This window comes from Metopolophium dirhodum, chromosome 9 (assembly GCF_019925205.1).
Source record: "Metopolophium dirhodum isolate CAU chromosome 9, ASM1992520v1, whole genome shotgun sequence".
Lineage (NCBI taxonomy): Eukaryota > Metazoa > Arthropoda > Insecta > Hemiptera > Aphididae > Metopolophium > Metopolophium dirhodum.
This window is the reverse complement of record NC_083568.1, coordinates 322,116-342,699: the sequence shown is the minus strand read 5'-3', so window position 1 is coordinate 342,699 and position 20,584 is coordinate 322,116. Positions and strand designations below refer to the sequence as shown.

At 30.6% G+C, this 20,584-nt stretch overlaps 1 protein-coding gene across 1 annotated transcript; it reads left to right on the top strand.

Moving 5' to 3' along the window:
- Nucleotides 1–14,406: 14,406 nt before the first annotated feature.
- Nucleotides 14,407–20,116, top strand: LOC132952523 (muscle-specific homeobox protein tinman-like). The gene is made up of 3 exons (XM_061024837.1): nt 14,407–15,106; nt 18,600–18,718; nt 19,516–20,116. Exons 1-3 carry the CDS (start codon nt 14,407–14,409, stop codon nt 19,810–19,812), a joined length of 1,116 nt encoding a protein of 371 aa, XP_060880820.1. The 3' UTR covers nt 19,813–20,116.
- The last annotated feature ends 468 nt before the right edge of the window (nt 20,117–20,584 follow it).

Genomic DNA, 20,584 nt, shown 5'->3' with positions numbered 1-20,584 from the left:
GTTTGGTGTTTATTGATTATTATAAGGTAACATTTATTATATTTGTATATCCCCTACCTTAAAAATTAGTTTGAGTGATATAAAATAACTATATAGCCATATAGCCCATATAGGTATTATACAACTTGTGACTTTTAATTTTTTTCATAATTTTAAAAATAAAATATAAAATATAAATCAACTTAATAATATTATTTTTATATTTTTGAAGTAGATTTAAACATATAAAATAACATAAATTCAAAAATTATATTTAATTATTTTATATTTTAGGATTTATTAGATATTAACAAACTAAATATTAAATCAGAAATGACTGTTGCTAGAAATTGCATAAATAAAATCAACAACGATTTTAATATTGACGATTTGAAAACAACAATAAAAAAAGAAATTTTTCAAAATATTTACAAAATGTTACAAGTAGCACTTACTTTACCAGTCAGCTCTGCAACATGTGAGCGATCTTTTTCGGCTATGCGAATAATAAAGACGTGGGTAAGAACTTCTATGCATCAAGAACGCTTTACAAACCTTCCTATTCTTCACATAGAGAAGGATGTAACAAAAAATATTGATACTGAATGTATTTTAAACGAATTTTCTAAATCCTCAAGGATGATGAATTTAAAATAAAGCATTTATTGTAATAAGATATATTTAACAAGACTGTTATTTTATAGTATTTTTTTTCCTTATACAGTACCTATACTATATTATTATATATGTTATAAAATATTTATATTATTAAATTTCAAGTATAAAAAAAAATAATTGGACAGTAATTTTATATTTCTGTTCAGTTGTTCGGTAAAATTTATGAGAAAAATCGTAGCCCCACCAACTTTTTCAATGGATTTCCGCCTATGTATATAGGTACAATATGGTATATTATAATGTATTATTGACCCGTCGCTTTCCTGGTACGTATCTCGTGACACCCTCTGCATTAGGTGACGTGTATATTATTATATATATAATATATAATATGCATGTATGTGTACAGCGATACATTCATACACTGCACATAATATAGATCCAAATAATATAATTTATAACTAATATAATATATTTTGTATATATACCTTACTTGCGTCTGGTCGGAAAACGCGAGCTATTATATATATATATATTATGTGTTATATATTATATTATATTATGTATATATCGTACGCGCGCGCGAGCGAGACTTTTTACCTTGACGATGACGGCGTTATTATGTCGGGACAGACAAGACACGTCAAAACACACTTATACGGCTATAGCGTATATTGAAATATGACATAATATGCGTTTATGTATATATTATATGGCGCTTGTTATATTATGTACATGACGTGTATACTATGTATAATATATATATGGTGCGCACACGATAGTCCCGCGAGACGACCGACGCCCGTGACGTGTATATATAGTGTACCATATAATATAAGGTATAACCTATATACCTAACATTACTACGGCGTGTAACCCACAGGGTTCGAGGGAGATGTTTTTCGTCGTCCAGAGCTGGAAACCCGTTTTCGGCGAGCACACGTGTGTTAAATAAGGCGGGCGGGACCACACCGTCGGTTTTAGGTATTTTTGTTTCCACAATCGTACCCGCGACATAATATTGTATGATACGTTTAGACGGTATACCTATATATTATAATAATATTATATTATGCTTATGGCAAATAATGTATATTATAATGTCGTGACTCGTATGGCTATGTCTGTGGATTATGTCGACCGAGCGTGCTGTGAAATACTGCTATTCTTTCATGGAAGTAATACGATATATATTTGAAATCGGACCGTTTAATAGATTTTGGGTTTCGACGTACCTATCGGAATTGTTCGCACACGGCCGACATGATACTCTATAGTTGTGTCGAAGAATTCAGAGTAGATGAGAGAGCCCTAAAAGTGGTGACTGCATCCCAATTGGGATGTTAAGTCGCCTGCGGATTTTTTATAACAAGTATTGAAAAAATATCGATCAGAATTTTGGAAAATCTTTTCATAGTGCACTTCTACATGATGGTATAGTAGGTACCATGACGATTTAAAACCTCTTGCTATCATAGTTAATAGGCTCTATACTTATCTTAAATCGTGGGCTCTACGTTTATCAGTCAGTCAGTCAGCGGACACAGTCTATTATACGTATAGATGAGTTGAAACGACAAAAAAAGTCAATTGAAAAACGGGGTATAATGGGTTATATTTAAAAAATGTATTGATCAATTACGTGGAAGACTGTTGTCTTTTAAAGAATTGTTTCAAGTTATTTACGAGTATATAATAGCCCTATACCTAGGTACTTCATACATAGTAAACGGACCTAATAAACGATTAGACGATTCTTTGTTACTATGTACCTATATAATATTTGTAAATGTAAATAAAATTTGTCAATTGTCATTATATGCATATATTTACCTAAAGTCGGGTTGAATCTCATATGATCAATAATATTAGTTAGATACACTTGACAATAATACTTGGGAGGAATATTTTTTTTTCTACACATGTATATAATATGTACCTATGCAGCAACTGCAACAGCAGCACAAGCATATATTGTAGTGGTTTACCGAAATATTAATATTAATCATTTATGTATAATATTGTGATATTTAATAAATATTAATATTTGAATTAATTTCCATGTATATACCTTTAAAAATTGTTTAAATGAGAATAAATAATAACAATAAAATAATAATAAATTATAACATTCTCTCACACGTTTCAAACGTAGGTACTTATATAATATACAGCATATGCAGGTGATAACCAAATAATAATATAATATGTCTACAGTCGTTCAAACGGTAATCAAACGTTCATACACGACAATCTTTATATGTATATTGTATATATATCAAACAATAATATTATATTATATCGTTATAAATCATAATCAATTTTAAAAAAGTATGTATATATCTAGGTGCCATATAGACGGCTAGATGAGTTTATCGGATTATTTTTCATTTTATATACTGTGGGATTATAGTCGATTTGTACATCATGTCATAGCACATTATATATAATATTTTAAGTGGTCCTCTGACCTATCGTGCAAGACACATATTTCCATTAATGACAATTATTATTTGATTTATCAAAACTATTATTATTACTACTATTGGTCATTATATACATAATTTAAAAATAATACGAAATTATTATCCATGCTAGCTGATGACTGAGATACGTGCAGCTTTTATAAACCATGGACCAATCAGTTGCTTGACTGATGTGTGACGATTAAAAAGTTATTTCAGAAGTTTTACACTTGCGTATTTTAACATTTGATATACCACCACGTCCACAGCTTGATAGTTCAACGTTAATATTTTTATCATCTAACAATAAAATTAATCTATATACTAATATAATATACCGCAGAGATATCAACAGAAACAACGTTCTAAAAACTAATCAAATGTTTAGTATACTTTAACACTTTATTCGAAATATAATCATAAAAAAAGAGTGATTTGTATCCGATCATTAACTTTATATATATGTGTGTTATACGCGTTAGATGATTTAGTCACTATTATAACACGGTTAACCACATCAAAAGTAATAAAATCAATTTTATGGACTAGGGCGAAACCTTAACATATATCACTCTTTACACATTAGCAACGAAATACAAACTAAAAAACATAACTTATAATCTCTTTGTCGGTTTGTCTATTATAACACATTTTAAACAACATTAAGTAATTAATAATTATTCGGTATGATCAGATTTTGTTAACGGGACACGGTGTCACTTAAAACAATGCAGGAGTAATAGTAACCAAATGCTGAGTAGGTACATATTTTGTAGGACTTATATGAGCCAATCTCGTGTTCCATAGTTCCCCATACTATACACACAATATTATAATACACTGGTTTTTGATGATAAATTATTTCACAAAATATATAATGCAGTTTATACATTAATAAATAATAATTGTTTCGTATTTTTAATTAATACCACATTATTACACTAAAATACATTGTTCTATATAATGGCTTTGTCCTGATCTACTTTATGATTGTATAAAGTATAATATACCTTGCTATATATAGATTTACTTAGATAAATAACCATTAAATATTTACGGTTTCGAGTTGTATATAGTTCTACATATTTTTTTTATAAGGAAGGTAAATCGATGATACCATGATTGACACGAAAACCGTTACCTAGAAACTCACCGATTAAAGTCGTACATATAAGTACCTCCTATATATAATATACCATGCATGTGCACATAAAATAAGAAACGCAATAATTCGAAAAATTCACTTAATTCGGTCACGTCTTTTTGTCGGTGGCACATTGCACGGATCAAACGCCTATAATACTAATAATAATACGTGAGCGGTACATCGTATACATCATATATGGAGCACACCAATTAACTCGGTGTTTATAGTACAGGTGATCCAACGACAGATTTAGTAATGTCAGCCATGTGGCCAACGTCATCGGATTTCCCACGGACACACGCGACAACTTATATGGTGTACCGTGTTCGTGGGAACACGGTATGTTATAGTCTTTTTTAAAAGCCTCGTTTTGGGGGTACATTATTTGATTTACGTGGTCTTGACGGGAACAATTTATATTTTTTGAAATTATACGATTTATCAACTCGGTATCGGTATAATAATAATATTATGTCTCGGAGGGCACAACAACAATACCCACTTTACGCCTTGTTTACAACCTTTTTGACATTATTTTCCACCACAACTCTCTCATTCCTTCAGACAGTAATTAAATAAATCTATGGAATGATAACAAGTGGGTAGGTACCGTTCGGTTATATGTCACCCAAATACACAATATAACAGTATGCCACGTATTTTTGCGCCAAAGCAAAAGCAAAGTTAGTTGCTATAAAGTAAGTTATAGTTGTACCTAGAGGCTAGATATGCATAATATAATTTATAAAGTATAATATTATATTATTATAGATATAACTTAAGTAAAACAATGATTATATTATAATCGTTTTTAGTGGCAATTCTTAATATGAAATAGGAAAGTGTTATAATATTAACGCTTTCAACACATTTTGAAAATAATTTATAAATAATATTAAATTTAATATAATTTCAAAATGATATTACATAATTGTATTTTATTTTTAAAATGTTTTCCTTATCATTATTAAAATGCCATCAACCGTCATCATACAGAATGCTATGCGGCCATGTGGGCATATACCATCTTATCACTTACAAATTAATAATCTTACTGATTATAAATCTATTGTCTAAAATATGTTATTTAATAAAATAAAAATTCTGCAGGAACGATATTTATCACCAATCCGCTGTACTCTAAATTTGCGTTTCGCGAACACTTTTCAATATTTTTTATTTTGCATTTACGTGAATTGAATGCCATAATTGAATTAATATTTTAATACGTGAATAATTAAATAATTAAAATTAAACATGCCGAAAAACTGTGGAAACTAATATATTTTTATAATATATTTTTTAATCAAAAATAACGCATAATATATCATAATATTATAATATAATATATTACTCGCCTAGTAATAGGTAGTGATAGGTTTCTGTCTAAATCTGGATAAAAAATTGTACTGCAGGGGACTGCATTAAGGACTGGTTCCGGCTTTCAGCTCCACTCGTAATCTAAAAAAAAAACACTAAACAATTCAGGATCAAAAATAGTATGAAATAATTTTTAGAAACTATTTATATAGTTTTTAAATCATACCTATATAATATGAAAAACCATACTAACAGACAACAGAAGCATGAATTAAACACTAAAGCTCTAATATTGAACATATTATAATATATTATTATACATTCATACAGGATGAATCACCAAGCAATCCTGCCCCATTTTATTCTGTATATTAATGAATTTATTTTAATTCTAATTTTTATGTATCTTAAGACTATATTTAAAATAATAATTAGATTTATAAAATATTTAAGGAGTGACCAGTGCGAAATGAACTAAATCTTTTTTTTTACCACAAATTCGCAGAATTGAAATTCTTTTAAGTCTGAGTTGTTATTAAACTTCATAGAGGTTAACCTAGTACCTACTCCGGATAAGAGTCCTTAAAAATATATATAAAATATAAGATGGATTAATAATACTATTAATTAGTCTATCAACTATTAGTTATTAGTTTATACTTTATTGCCTATATTTGGATAATTTATCCTTAGAAAATTATACAATTTTATTATATTAATACGTTTTCATTATTTACTACAAACATTGTAAATTAACCTTAGGGGTTTATTTATATTGCTATTATTAATACGGTAATCCGTAAGTTGAATTAATATTATTTGCATATTATCATATTCGTATACAATAATATACTTTAGAAGTTCAAATACCCAAAAATAATATTTTTAAATTACAACACAACACAAAACTAAAATTGTTATTCTTCATTTAAATATTTGGACTAAAAATAACTATAGAAAATGTGTATATAAATATATAGATTTTTGGTTATAATTTTGTAAACAGTATGAAATACTTACTTGAGACCTTGTTTTAAATCTTCAATCCTTATCTATGAAAATTTAACATTTTATAAATTTTCAACTGCATAATAATATGTACATTTTCAATATGATAAATTTTATCAAAATTTAAGCTTTAAATATAGGTAGGGACTTGTAAAAAACATTTTGCCTATGAATTTTTGATTATATTTAAACTGATATTGTAACAATTTTTGAGGAACCTTGTATAAAATTTGTTTATATTTTCATTTTCTATACACGATAAAATTTTGAAAATAATTTGACTCTTTTTGATCTGTTTACGGACATTGTCAGTTTTCAATTTTTTTATTTTTTTTTCTATAATTATCAATAAAATTTTATATGTTGGGTAAAAAAACGTGAAAATTTAATATAAGGCTCCTGATCTATTATTACAATAGCAGTTGAAAAATATTAAAATACATTGGCACAATTTTTTTTTATAAGCACTTAAAGTTCAAATGTTGACAAAATTTATCAAATTTAAAATTCAATAATTAACTTGTAGTTAAAAATTTATAAAATATTCAACTTTTATAGCTAAGGATTAAAAATTTGAAACAAGGCTCCACGTAAATAGGTTATATATAAATTACTTTATTCACAATAATATCATCAAATAGGTATACTTGATAATATCATAGGCTGACTGACCGTTTTCGCTCAGAATCGTTTTTCTTATACAATGATATTATATCATTGAATTCAAATTTAACACCACCCTTTACTGTGATCCACTTGTAACCTACTGTACAGCAAAGCGACAACCACTTCCCCACTTTTGATAAATTGTATGGTATACCTAAAGAAAGTAATATAAACCTTCAATGAAAATTTCATGTATCTGAAGTAATTATTTTAGAGTTTTACCAAAAACTAAAATCGATTTTGTTGTAAAAGTTTTTTCCTTAATTGTTTTTCTCGCGCATTTGGAAACTACTGGAAACAACTAATTTTGACCTCCTAATACACCATTACTAACCACTGTGTGACGGGGAGTTCTAAGGCCGACACCTCGGGGGTTTTTACACCATTAGCCATATGTCTCGAGGGCGACTCCTTCACGCCTTTGGGTGACGCGGAAACATCCCTCCGACGGGTTGCGTCAGGGCGCCCTGGCGCCAGGCTGGCGGTCCCCCGCCGGCTACTCTCGTACGAGATAGATCGGTGGGTTTCGTATAACCGCGTCGGCGAGCGCTGGATTCGACCCAGGCAAATAACTCCCCTTCTACTAAGGCGTTACTCCCACAGTCTTCGCGAGGCCATCCACATAAGTCGCGAACGCGCGGCCGGTGAGCGCGAGCACGCAAGGTACCCGCGCGCATCGGCCGGACGCACGCCACAAAGCTCACTGGGTACTGATACCGTTCGGGCGTAAGCTAAGTCGGGTTCTCAGTAGGGCTACCCCAGTGCCCGCGAAATGAGATTTAAGGATCCGTTATCCAGAGTACTCACAACGACTCTTTTCCCACTAGCATCAGCGTCGGGACAGTTGTTTAAGCTGCCGCGACGCGACCTTTTATGAGTGGTACGGTTTTCTTTGCCGGGTGCCGTGTCCGTACCGAAATGCTCGGGTTTACTCCTAATACACCAGTTATATTCACTTCCCCACTGGAAAAGATACTGAAATTCAAAATCATAAAATTATTTTAACTACTTATCGTGTGTTGTAAGAATGGCTAAAAGTTTAAAACCATACGGGCATTTAAGTTGTTACGGGCAACGCCACGCAGAGTCAGCTAATAATTAGGTAATAATCAACGAAAATTAAGTAAATCCGTTACGTCCACGCTGACTGTGACATAGCTGATTACCTAAATTGTTTTATGATTTTAAATCTAAAAAAAAATTAAAATAAGTATATATTATTGTTTTTAAATGATAAATATAATATATATTATAATAATATAAATATAAAATAATATACAGAACGTACGTGTATAATATAATATCAATAATGGGCATCGGCAGATGATTCGCGTGATGTTCAATGTTATAAATTTAACTCGTCGGAACGTGAAACGGTATTTATTCAACATACCGTACGCACGCGTAAATTAATATACGTTCACAAAATATATAATATTATTATTATACATGTTTATAAGTCGGTTATTAGATAATAATAGTCAATCGTTCATAACATTGGTATCTTTATAACGCTCGTTATTTATTATTATTTTTTTTTTTCGTCTTTTTTTCCTAAAGATTACAATAACGGTTATTATTAAGCTTTTATTATACCCGGATCCATGTGGCGTTTTGTATTTATAAACTTTGAAAAATTAATAATGTGTAAGTTCGTAGGGGCCGATGGTCGGGTGCAGATAACCCCGCCGCCGCCACCACCACCACACCACCACAGCCGACGACGACGACCGCATGCATGGCATAATATGCGTACAATATTATTATTATTACCATTATAATATATAGGCGCCAGAATATATTATTTACCGACCAAACAGCCATCTGTTTTAGATACCGTGCCCGGCGTTGACAATCCGTTCCGTTGCGGACACCTTACGCATTATAATATATTATTATTATTATTATTTCCAATACAAATTCCAGACCCCGAGACACGCCGAAATTCACCGACGAATACAATATTTAAAATAAACAAAAAGGTGGTGGCGGACTCTGCGTCGTCGTCGTCCTTTGCGGGGACCGTGTACTCTATTATATGTGTGTATAGTAGTTATGACTTATTATAGATATAATTCGTCGGGCGCGAGTGAAATTATATATACATATACACGATTTGATATTATATGTTAGGTATATATACGCGTATTATGTGAGGCAGTGCGTGATGGTCACACCTCACGACTTGAGCGAGTCATCTGTGTTTTATCAGTTGTCTTTATTGTAATGTATAATAATATTATATTATATTTTGATGAATGTACAAAAACAAATTTCATTTCAATAGATTTCTTTTTTAATCACATCACAACGTCATATTTTTATATTTTGACGCATTTTACACGTGCCTAACCCCACTTGTAAATATCGTATAGGTCAATGCTAGGCACTAGTTATTGCCTTCCAAAATATAGGTGTATGCTGTAAAGATATTTTTCTATTTTCTATTTTTATTATAGAAAATATAGCGGTTTTTTTTTTAAGTCTAGCAAGAACTTCAGGTAAGAATCTAGAAATCTGAATTGGGTGGGGGACTAGGGAGGCGTTAAATTTTTTTTTTAATTATAGTTTGTATAGATAACATTTGATAACATTGTCAATTAGTAGCAGTTTGATTAAAATTGTAAACTTATGGAGTTTAAGACATATGAAGATAAACCATTCATAATACACAACATTTCCAAAAGTGGGGCTAAATCCTCCAGACGCCTGAAGAACTTCATACTAAAATTATAGAGAATAATGTCTTGTTATACACATCTTAAAAAACATTCAGTCTTAGCCCTTAGGTATAAATGGTATAATATACCATTTTAAGTCATGAAGACTGCAAATACACACAACCAAGCTATCTAAAAAAAAAAATCTCAAAACGGAACGATGATAGTTGTACTTTTTGTTGTCAGTGCCTATATATGATGTTACATATAGGGGCCAAGACATGTGCAAGTAGCCATCATGTAGAATTTAAAAAAAATTAATAAAATAAAAAAGGTACCTATGTAATATATTATATTATTATACAATATTTATACATTTATATTTTATATTACAAATAAAATAATACATAGCCACTAAAACGGTGGTCAAGTGCAGTGTACTCATCTACTATACAGAAGCCAGTAGGTGTCGAGTGGGTCACTGTAATGGATGTGTTATATACTTATACTTGAATTCAATAATATAAATCCATTGAGTATTGTATACAAAAATCTATGCATTTTTTCTGCCCCAAAATGTGGTGATAGACAGGAAAAATCACATATCATTGTAAAATCAATACATTTATCTCCGCTCAGAATCTAAAATAATAATATAATTAATCAAAAAAAAATATTTGTTAATATTATAATTAAAAATATTTATATATATATTTACAATTCTTCAATCGTTTAAGAACCACTTATACATTTTTATACAATATTATACCTATAGACCATTGCATTAAGTACTATAGACCCATTTCGTTTATGATACAATTTAAGGTACATTGGGAAGCAACTATATCGCATACAAATTATCAACATTTTTAACTTTGGAAAGCAATTAGTATATATTATATGCCCATTTAAGTACACGTTGGACGTTGATTATACTCAGTGGTGTTCACTTAAAAAGAAAGGTACTATATTTTACACTTTTTGAAATAGACATTTTAAAATACATATTAGAGTATTTTAATGTTATTAAAAGTTATACCTAACTGTGGTCTATAGTTATTAATATAACGTTATAGTTTACTTGGGGGGTATAACAAATTAGCTCTTGGGAGCCAACAATTCTTAACACGCGTCTCATAAGTAGATGGCTTGAATGTTATGAAATGTATTTCAATGTAGATTGTTTAAATTAATTATGTTAGCTAGCCATTTTCGACGTGGCCATTCGCAAGTGCGTAAAATGTTGTGCATATCGTTAACATTTCTATGAAACAAAACTTGTTAGTTGTTACGTAAGTACGAAGTACCTATCTATTTAGTGTTTATGGAAAATCTTCTCACTTCCGCTCCTATTATCAGTTGGAAGGTGCGTGTATAGGAAACAATTACAGTGGGGAGGTCATAAACGTACCGGCCGGCGGCCATTATAGGTAGAATCTTAAATAGCCACTGCTCACTGGTCACTGCAGAGTGCATACCAGATACCTTGAGACTTAGCAGTTAGTACCTTCAAAAAATGTATGGGATATCACAGCAGATTGTACTAATAATTTATAAACAAAAAATTTGGAAAAAAATACACTACCTACTTTTTTTTGTATATAAATCTTACAATTATTATTGTTTTGTCCAGTTGAAAAAATATAACTACAACTGTGATGTCTGCTGCTGTTGTGTTGTTTAAAATATGTAAATTATGTAATAATTAAATAATACATATATTTTAACGTTAAAACCTAATAATAATATTAATAAGTAGGTACTACGAAATACAAACGTATCTATTTAGTATTTACTATTTATGCTAAAAGACAGAGTTAAAGTTTTGTATAAAAAATTTCTAAATATCCTCTAAATTATTAAACAAAAATTTTCATGTTTCAAATATTGATAATTTTTGTTTATTTTTGTTTTTATGCTTCCATTTGCGGAGATAATTGGCAGTATATTTTCATTGACACCATATAGTGCTCGCTATAAAAAATCAAATAGGAATATAGGATGTGTCATATGGCTTCTTTAGTCAAGCTGGGATCATGTACAATTTCACTAAATTGCGGGTACAGGTTGTCTATTAAACATTAAAACATAATATATTTAAACAAAGAAATAATCTATAGTTACAATTTTAGGTAGGTGGTGAAGTTTCAAATGTTTGATTTTAGAACCGAATAAAAATTAATTGAAAATTAATGTAATGAATAAAATGATTAATAATCGCTAATAGTTTGGTTTGAATAATTTATAATTTATTGTTAATTTTAATTATATTTTATTAACTAAATATTAAATGATCCTAATAAATTGTAATAATATGTTAATATAATGAAAACGATAATTAATATTTCTATTTCTATTTGGGGACTAAAGCTGCAGTCAGTGTAATGTAATCTATTTATCTTTTTTTTTTTGGGGGGTAACCCACGGCAACAGGCCATTGGGTGTGGGGGAGGGCACTGTAGGTTTTTAAATTGGGTAGGTTGGTACACGTGAGTGTTGTGTCTTGGCGGAATTTCTAATGGGGCACCCGTAGATTTCTGCCGTGCCCCGGGTGGGGGGATGGCAGCACTTGTTATTCGGACACCGTAACTTACCCGAAGAAAAATGCCGCCCGCGGCCGAGGTATCGAACTCGGGTCATCCACTCCGTCCCCCTTAGTCTATTCATCTATATATGGCATGCGTTACTGTTTTTAATATTGTACTGAAATATAATTTAGTTTTAAAATTATTCTTCAGATTATTTTTATTAGGCTTGTTTCGTTTTTCAATAAATAAATAAGTAAATATAAATTACAACAATTAACAATATGTTTGAATTTAACAAAAATCCGGTTCGTGTTTCATATAACATTTTGATAGTGTTGTTCTGATCAAATTCGTTTTCTTAAAACAAATTTGATCAGGTCTAAAAATCAAACCCAGTCACATCACTACAATTTATACATATAGACATAATATGATCATAAATTATTTATAATTCAGAGGTTCTCAAACTTTTTTTTACGTATGTACCAGACAACAGTGTACCACAAGTCACAACTACCACTTATGATGTGTATATCTGGGAACTATTCGAAATTTCAATAAATTTATTACAATAATAATTTAAGTACTTACATTTAACAGTTTTTTGTTAATACCTTTTTAATACCAATTTACACAAGACATTAAATAATATTAGATCCGTTATAAATCATAGTCATAAACATTAAAAATATTAATTTAATAATTTATTAATCGCACGCTGTTTTTCACGCACCTAAAAATGTCCGCAGCTCCGCGTACCACAGTTTGAGAGTATAAATTGTATGTTATATATTATATTAAAATTATACCAATTACTAGTTGATTCTGCAAAGCGATGCCCGTGACAAATTAAATGCGCATGGATTTACCCATTCTTAAAGCCTGTTATAAATGTAATCAGCATACTCATATTTAAGTCAGTTATTTGAGTTGATTTGACCCAAATTGACCATTAAATACAGGACTAAAATCATAAATAATTAGGTATATAATAACTATTACATTTTCAGATTTTCTATAACCCATAGCAAACCTATATAAACAAAAAAATATTCGTTTTTCTGTTTCCGTGATCCAAAAAATTCCTGTGACATCCCCTCTATAAAATCAAAAATTTTAAAAATTGATTTTAAAGTGCACATTCTCGAATATAGGATTACCTAAGTACTACCAAATTTTAGAACCACTAGTGCAATGGACTTGGCTATGGATCGCTTGCACACAAACGCACAAACATTGCCTTAGATTGAGTAAATTTAAATAGTTACACGTTTGATATTATGATCATGTGGAGGTGAGAAAAATAAATTCAATAATTTATTCGCAAAGTAGTAAATAGTAATCGTAATAAAATTCTGTGCCTGTGACCTATCTATATAGGTACTGTGAAACAAAAAAACGGGTTTTCTCGAAATAATTAAAAAAAAATGTTTTACGTTACTCTTGCGACTTATTATTATATTAGTTATAGTTTTAGTAACTCATTTATAGTATTATATAATATATTTAATTGTGTTACACACACACGCACACGCACCTTTACTGTCCTGCACATGTCCCACTCACTTTCAGTACGGTCAACGTTTTATTGACATCACGTGTAATACAAAATAACAAAATCGTAATAATATGAATAATATTATATCGTCATGGACCGTCCTCGCTCGGACGTCTGCGCATCTATATATTTAGAGTTCGACGACGATAGAACATACACGGATATACATATATAAAACATCAACCGATTTACGCTTATATAGTTATATATTACGATATCGATGATAACGATGATGATGATAATAATAATAATAATAATAAAGCGTATTTTTCGAGACGACCGCGGCGCGAGTCACTATACATTATATAGACGGGCCATGTGCTCGGCGCGCCGGGTCCACCGAGCGGCTCTCCGATTGGCCGATATTCGGTGGGCTTGGGCGGGGACCCCCGCGGGTGCACCCCGGCGGAGCCCTGGTGCAGGGGCGGAGGCTGCGGTGCATCGTCGGCGAGCGGAGATGACGAGCGCACCGCCGAAACCGGCAACAGTGATCGAGGAGTCACGTCGCCGCGGGGACGGACTGCAGCAGACCATAGATATGCACACGACGAACGCTGCACTTGCCGGTTGCACCGTCACCATGGACCAGTTCACCGCCGACGAATACCTGCTGCAGCCGCAGCATCAGTACGCCGCAGCCGCCGCCACCGCATCCGCCACCGCCGACTACCACTGCGGCAGCAATCCCTCCGAGTGCGAACCGGCCGCCGCCGCCGCGTACCCACATCACCATCACCATCACGCGCACCACTCGACCAAGGACGGCGGCGAATACTTCGCAGAACCTTATTACTACGACACGGCCCCCGCCGGTTATTGCGGCGGATACGTTGGTCCGTACGACGCGTACAGCGACCACAACTGGTCATCGTCGCCACAGGAATATAATTCATCGTCCGGCGCTGGCGGGGTCGTCGACGTGTCGCAACCGTACTGGACTCCGGCGGACGTCGGTGGACCATTGCATCTGACGCCACTGACGCTACAGCCACCCCCGCCGCCACAACCTTCACTATTGGTCCCGGAACTGGTTGGTTTCTGCGACGTTGACGACTTCCGGTCTGCCGAACACGGCTTATTGCAGTTTCAGCCCGGTCGCGGGCCTACCGACCAAACCACCTGTATGACCACGGACACCACCGCTGACCAATTCTTCAGTAAGTATATGCGTGCGTCCACATTCGTCTACACCGTAAGCGTAACTGGGGGAGCCCTCTCAAATATAATATGATATAATATTGAATAGGTAGTCGCGAAAAAAAAATGTTTTCTTCGATAAGGAATTGTCGCATTGAGGCATAAAATTGGCTAAAACGAGTAGGTATGGATAGCTGTTTCTCAACTTTGGCAAATGCTTAGATTCGTTATAGCCTATGGGTACCTATACAATCTGAGGAGTGTCCTATCTAAGGCGATACCAACTACTTTTTTTTTCCACCGAGAACCAACCTTTTTATAGTACCTAAACTATTTTGTTGATTTAGTAAATTTGTAATTCTAAATAATAGTTGTCAATTAGGTCCTTACCTAATATATTTAAAATTCCAATAATCAGTATAGGTATTAGAATCAATACATTGTTAAAGAATAAAATGGGGTGTACATACTGCATACTTTTATATATTATATAAATTTATATTTATATTTATTAAAAGCTATTTGTAATTAATCCAACTTAGTAGTGATGTGTACGGGAAGTGAACTTAAGAAGATAATATGAGGACAGCTACCAGCAGTCCCCCAAAAATTTGGTCCTAGTTGCTGTGCCTATTATAGCTCTACGTTTCTACATTCCTCCGGTTAGAAATAATAAGCGTCAATTATTAAATCACTCAGATTCCTAAATAAACATAATATATTATACCATTAATCATAATAGTACGTATAGTATAGTACATACTAAATATTATTGTATAATACGATGATATTTTTATTACACTAAATTATATACCTATACGAGCTGTACAGCCATACTAAAACGAAATATAATGTACTTACTTCTGTACTTAACTAAAATGCATATATAAACTTCTTCTTAGTTAATAATTAATACTGATATTATCCTGCTGCACTGCTGCAGCCTTCAAGGATTGATTCGTGATAAATAGTCTATTGTGCAGTAATTATAATATATACGTATATAGGTACCTATGTCATTAATGTAATTGTATATTTGTGTGTATTCATATTTGTTTTCTAAATAAGTTTTCCATTTTTGCGTCTATATACGTTTTCGTATCAAACACTTCTGTCTTCTACCTACTATAAATCAAATTTTAATATATTGTTCAAACCAAAAAAAATAACTTATACATAATTTGTGGTTAATATAAACTTTTTTTAAGACACTATAGAATTACGCACCTATTTAAAAATTAAATTATGAGGCTTTGAAAATAACATTGTTATAAAAAAATCTACGTCATTCTAATTTTAATGTTAATAATAAAAAAAATCGGGTAAGTGCAGCGGGGTGGAGTAGGTCAGCAGTGCTGGAAGTTTGTCCATCGGCCCTTCGGTTCTCGGACAGGATAGTGTATTATTACAGTATTAGATTTGAACGCAATGATTGCATTCGATAAAAAACGATTATGAGCGGACGAAGGGAAATGTATAGATCATAAATATGTATTAATAAGTATTAATTGTATATAATATACCTGGTGGAAATTGGATAATTTATAATTATTTCGTTTCTATGGTGATAAACAAATCAAGAAAAAATAATTATCATCATCACAGAATAATCAATTTTGATAGATAATGCATAAATTGAACATAAAAAATTAACCAAATATCTCCCTATATGTGATAATATAATATAATTTTGATTAGAACTTAATAAAGCATGAGCTTATTTATACAGGGTGATTCATCAAGCATGGTCACGCTCTAAATCGTTTTATCCTTATATGTATATTTTTATTTTTGGAATTTTTAAATAATTTAATTTTTATATCTAGATAAGAGGTAATGGTGTCGTGTACCGAAACAAAATATTTTTTTTCAATTGAAAATTTTGCTATTTTACAGTAAATTACAAAACAGATAATTTTAAATAAAACAGACACGCATTTTTTGAAAACTTTAATGCAACCAAACAGTAAATATAGAAATTTGAACGAGTGATTTGTGAGTTATAAACTTGACACTTGTTATAGTAAAACTTCGTGCATTAAGGATAATATCCATTTGTAATTGTTTTGCATAAAATATAAAATATGGGTAGTAATATTTAGTCTAGTAGGTTCCTAATAAATTATAACTATCAGACAATTTTTACAAGTTATAAGATTCTAGCACAGATACCTACATTTTAATTAGTAATACAATTGTAATATAGTTATAAAATCCAAATACTATCATCTAGACCTATAACAAATAATAATGGACTGTAGTTATCCTTAGTAGAGACATCAAGATAAAAACTCAGAAACTAGTAACTACTCGTTCCGCAGCCTTTGAAATTTCGATGAAAACAAAACTTATCTGTTTAATAATTTACTGTAAAAAATGTATAAATATTAACCTATCTTGATTGAAAAAAGCAGTTTGTACCGTCAAAATGACGCTTACTAATTAGGATAAAAATCAAAATATTTAAAACTTTTATGGTCTTTGACTTTAAACTTTAAGTAGGTACTTATAATTAAAAATTTCAAAAATCAGAATTTTAATAAATGCATTATTAAAAGATAAAAAGCGTAGTGAGCATACTTAGTGAATCACTATATTATACTTATTCCTAATTCCTATTTATATTACATCATAAGGTCTACTATTTTAACAATAATCAAAGTTGGATAGATATTTGATAAACATAGGTATACAAACATTTTAAAGTAGGTAGGTAGGTACTTCGAAATACTGTATTCATATCAAAATTACGATATTATATTATGCTTTGATAATTTGATTACTTATATTATAATACCTCCCTACATAGGACTTTAAGATGCATACCCAAGCGCGCCTGCAAGATAAAATCCCACCATGGAAAGATATAAGAATTACTTATAATCTAATAATAGTTATAGTGAAATTGATATTAAAGTACATTCAGTTAAAAATTCACAGGTGGGCAAAGGCTCGTTTGTCCCCGCTGTGAGCACTCTTGGACGTATAACTATCAAAATTGCACACCTTATTAGACTATATTACTATAGCTATTATAAATAGTTAAAACTAAAACAAGATGTCTAGACTTTAATTGTCTAGCTATTTTGGTGTAGTTATAGCTCATACCTACAGTTATCTAAATGTTTTAGTGTTTGCAATTTTTAATTATAGGTACTAGATAAGTTTAAAAGTTACCTAAGACCTAGATATTCAATATTTTAAGTACCGTTCGTGTTTAATTTTAAACTTACAAATAGTATTACCTACGCATACTACTTTTGAAGAAATGGCATATTTAGGATTATTCTTTGAGGCGTTGACAAGCCTAGCAAATCATTAGGTAATCAAATAGGTGAATAGGTAATACATAGTAAAGATAAACATTTTTAAAATATTCTTTATCTAAGCCTTAATGGGGATACATTTCTTTGACATATTGATTTCGTTTTCTGAAATGTACCTATTAGACTTACATAGTTACATAGTTAATTAAAAAGTATTTAATCTAATATTTTTTTTATTTTTTTATAGAATCAACTTTAAATAATAAACAAATAATAAACAGATGTGACCAAAAGAAATCTATGAATAAATCATCAACGAGCCAAAGACAAAGAGCGAAACGGAAACCTAGAGTACTATTTTCTCAGGTATAAACAGTTACATGCTTACATGCATGTATTTATATTATTAATCTACCTACCTGCATAGGTACAAAGTGCAATTTGGAGGGGATTAGCACCTTCATGATTTATGCCTTTTGTAAACTGAAAAATTAACTGAAAGTGGATTCAGCACTCCCAAGTATTGATTGAAATTGTGCCACTAATTAGGTACTTGTGCCACTATATGTTACTTTGAAAAGTCAACAGGTTGTTAGTACCTAACAAAATTACTGAATAGTCAAATTGATGACAAATTATTTTAGAAATTTTAATAGATATGTACTGAATAACATATATTTTATAATAGTCATATAAAAATAATTATATTTATTTTATTATTATCTTTAAACTTGTAAATATCATTAATTTTAGATTATTGCATAAAACGGTCCAGAATCTAAATGGTTACTGTTGGTTTCAAACAAATACCATCAATTTTTAATATATTTAATGTTTTGGGTGAATTTTGCTTAAATTTTAAGCTAATAATTACCATAAATTATTTTATTTTTTTATATATTTTTGGATTCTAAGAAAAAATATATAATAGGTACCTCCTGTAAATTTAAATCCTTGCAAATATTTACAAGTGTCAATCATAATTTAGATCTTAATAAATAAGTCTATAATTTTTTTTTAAGGATTTAAAATTTTAATTATACCAAATAACTCTTTTATGAAAACATAAATATTTTTACACTTGGGTAAATTGTACATTGGGCTAATGTATATTGTATAATTGATTAACATTTAACAATATTTTTATTTGATTATTTCTTTAGGATGTAATATCAGAATTGGAACACCGGTTCAATCAACAGCGTTATTTATCGGCTACAGAGCGAGAAGCAATGGCATTAAGACTGAGGTTGACTCCAACTCAAGTAAAAATTTGGTTTCAAAATCGGCGATATAAAAGCAAAAAGTTAATAACAACAGACTGTACAATACCAGATAACAATAAAAAGCCTCCCAGAAGACAATTTCCAGTAATCAAGCATTGTTATACAGAGTTAACAAGTTTGATTACCAATAATAATCATAACTTCAATCACAGCAACAAATATTTTAACATTTAACCATATTTTCACTAGTTATGATAAAAGTACATCAATAAATATTTAATAAGTTAACAATTAGATTGTTTTATGTATAATATTGTTAGTAGTATTACTATGAATTTGATAGAATTAGGTTGGTAGGTACATATATAAGATTAATCATTATCCTATTCAAAATTTTAAGATTAATACGCTTTTAAAATGTTTCTTATACTAGTCTATACAGTTTAAGAAAATAAATAATAATTTATTAATGTATAAATCAAATGTACATATTGATTATTGACATGTTATATAATTCATACCAAAGATTCATCATGCACATAAATACGTAATTTTGTTTATATTTTTCATTTGTAAACAATTTATTATGCTTAGACTAGATTTTATTGGATGTTTAATTTTATATTGTTTACAAATTATTATAAAAATTATAACTTTTAGTAACTGTAGGTTACCTATAATAAGAATTTTCTTTGAACTGAAAATGTATTACCTACATAAACAAAATAAAATACATTTTTTTTATTTAGTTATAATTTTTATTGATAAGTAATTAGTTGAAACTTAAAATGTATTTAAAAATAAGTTGGTATCAAAATATTTATACTGAGTTTATCACCTTTAGGCTTCTTGCCTTAAACAGCCTAAACAAGACTTAACAGTTTTCAATTCACTTTGATCAACTCCTTGTCCTAATATACATTTTTTAGAATTTTTCAAAATGTTTACTCTTCATAGTGTTTGTCAATTTCATTAGTATTATAGTGATTGGCTATTAGTGATGTAT